The 2,896-nt window shown below is 26.2% G+C and overlaps 1 protein-coding gene across 1 annotated transcript; it reads right to left on the bottom strand.

Annotated features, from left to right (window-relative positions):
• Positions 1-1,073: 1,073 nt before the first annotated feature.
• Positions 1,074-2,502, bottom strand: LOC124911783 (polyadenylate-binding protein 2-like). The gene is made up of 4 exons (XM_047452299.1): positions 2,350-2,502; positions 1,895-2,035; positions 1,664-1,828; positions 1,074-1,570 (listed from the first exon to the last, which is right to left on the bottom strand). The coding sequence occupies exons 1-4, from the start codon at positions 2,455-2,457 to the stop codon at positions 1,310-1,312; spliced, it is 675 nt and encodes a 224-aa protein (XP_047308255.1). The 5' UTR covers positions 2,458-2,502; the 3' UTR covers positions 1,074-1,309.
• Positions 2,503-2,896: the final 394 nt, after the last annotated feature.

Genomic DNA, 2,896 nt, shown 5'->3' with positions numbered 1-2,896 from the left:
GTTTTAGCTGATAATTTAAGAGGTAAATAATGATAATTTTATATGAGAACTTTGTATGAAATTTTAATATATTTTTCAAAATATATAGTATCACATTGTGTTATATGTAGAGTTAAATAAGTAGGAAATATTGTCTTATTAACTTTCAAACTTAAAATAATTAAGTTAATATATATTTTTATTATTTTGTTTCCAACTTTTAAATTTATTTATTATTTCTGTTTTTTTATATTTAATATATTATTATTTCAAACTTTTTCATTTAATAATATTATATTGTTTAAATAATATAATTATATATGATAAAATATATATATATATATATATATATCAATATTTTAATTATTCTTATATACAATAAATATTTGAAATTAATTTAATATATTTTTGTCTTAAATGTTTTATGTATTATAAGAAGATAAGAGTGGTTTAATTGCAATAAAATTATTTATATTATAAAATAAAATATCAATATTAAAATTATTAATTATTAAATTTTGTATTATATTTTAAAATTATTAATATAAATATATATAAAATAAATTTATAAATAAATACTATATAATATATATATATATATATATATTAAAATATCAAATAAAAATATTTAGAAATTTTTTAAATAATTCATAAATATTTATTATTTTAATTAATAATATTAATTATATTATTTTTAAAAATATTATTAAATAAAAAAATAAAATAAATACAGTTCAATAAAAATAATTTTAAAATATTAAAATTATTAAAAAATAATAATTTAAACTAAAAAAATATAAATTAACTAATTATATTTTTAAAAATAGTGGTATCCAAATTATTCTAACTAATTTATTAACTATAAAGTCTTTGAACTAAAATATTAAATAATTTTATTAATTTTTTACATAATAAATAAATTCTAAAAAGAAAATTTACAATTTGATATGTTGATTTCTAAAAAGAAACAAACTATCTTTCAAAACTTAGAATGATTTAAACAAAAAATATAAAACTACTATTCTAAACATATGAAATATAAATATACTTTCTAGATATGATCAACCTGAATCAGAATTTGAACATAACAAAACTAATAAAAACCCATCACTGACAATATTAAAATAAAATAGAGTTTCAAAATATGCAAAAGATAAAATAGTTCCAAAGTTTAGAAACACAATCAAAACCAGTTTTAGATCATGACAAAAACAAAACAAAAATCAGTCAGTTTAATGCAAATAAAAGAAAAAGTCTTTCAAAACAGCAAAATAAGAAGTTTGAGATGGGTCCCAAACAAACTCTTGTCTAAAAGAAACATAATTCATTTTCAATCCAAAGACAAAGCTGCAAGCTGATGAGTTGGGGATGATGATCCAGCAACAGTAGAAGTAGCTGCAGCAGTTGCCTGTTGCTGCTGAACATTCCTCAGAACTTCCATAGCCTCCGCTACCTTAGCATGGAGAGCCTCTGGAGCTTCGAGCAAGTGTAGAACTTCAGTCTGATCCATCTCCAAAAGCATCCCTGTTACCTTCGCTGCATTCTCCCGTTCAACATTCTCCACAAGAGGGTACAGGCTCTCTCCTAGCATCTGCCATGCCAAATGATAAAAAAACTAAGCTTTTCATTCTCTTAAAATAATAAACACCTATGAGATGAGAAGTAAAGGTAAAGAATTTCTAACCGTTCTTTGGTCAAAAGGGGGAGCATTGGCGAGAGCAGAAGCCAAAGCCTGAATTGGGATAGGCTGCTGCTGCTGATGAGATATACCAACACTATCACGCATAGGCACCATTCCACCTCGGCCAGGTGGGTACCTGTAGCCACTCATTCCTCCTCTTGGCATCATCTGTTATATATATTCCATTAGTCCAGAAATACAAAATTATAATTATCTGAAATAATTCACACTAACTTGCTGCTGCATCATAGGAAGAGGCTGTTGGACAGGTCGAGGTCTAGCACCTCCTGGACGCGGCTGAACCATCGGCATGAAGAAATTTGGGGAGCCGGGCCTCATACCTGGAACTAGCTGCTGCTGATACCCAAATCCAGCCTGCCCCAAAACAAAACAAATTAATCTTTAAGTCTGTAAATATTAGATTAAGGAGAAAATGTGTTATATAGAATACTCTTACTGTTTAAATGCTATACAAAATAAAAATAAGGGTATTTTAATAGCTTATATAAAATAATTTGATGAAGGATTTGATCATCCAAGATTAAACTTACTATTTTCTATGAAAAAATGAGTTGTTTTTGGTTATTTTGATCCATCCACATGGAAAAAAAAAGTTTAATGTAAATTTAAAGCTGAACATGCTTAAATAGTAAACAGTTGAATAGAAAAGAATAATGATGATTACATACTTGGGGAGGCATCACAGGGGGTTGTCCATAAAATATCTGTTGTCCAAGACCTGGACCACCTGGAGGATAAATAGGCATTCTAGGAGAAATGGAAGCTATTGGACGCATTTGTGAAAACTGCACCTGAAATCAAATAACAAGATCATCTTTTAACAAACATAATACATCCAAACTTAGCCATTGTTTGATCTGGGGTTATTTTCAAATAACTATGTTTGGCATAGGTTATGGAAAATCAGATTATTCAGATAGAATGACATTAAAAGTATTAATATATAATGAATAAACAAATAATTGTTATCTTAAACTTGAGATATTTTGGAATTCTTATCATTGACTTGAATGGAAAGAGATTAGAAGTATATTTGAAAATAATCACAAATTGTGGACAGGGCCATCTGAAGAAATATAATTAAAATTTCATGTAAAGCCCATTATCATTTTCTTTAGTAAAACTATTTATATTGGCAATTGAGATAAAATTTTAATTCAAACGAAGCATGTGAGAAGTTCATATATTGAGGTTCCATGGTGATTCTCATTTCTC

Source organism: Impatiens glandulifera, chromosome 8 (genome assembly GCF_907164915.1).
Source record: "Impatiens glandulifera chromosome 8, dImpGla2.1, whole genome shotgun sequence".
In the NCBI taxonomy this organism is placed as follows: domain Eukaryota; kingdom Viridiplantae; phylum Streptophyta; class Magnoliopsida; order Ericales; family Balsaminaceae; genus Impatiens; species Impatiens glandulifera.
Note: the sequence above shows the minus strand (reverse complement) of the source record. Positions and strands in the feature narration are given on the sequence as shown.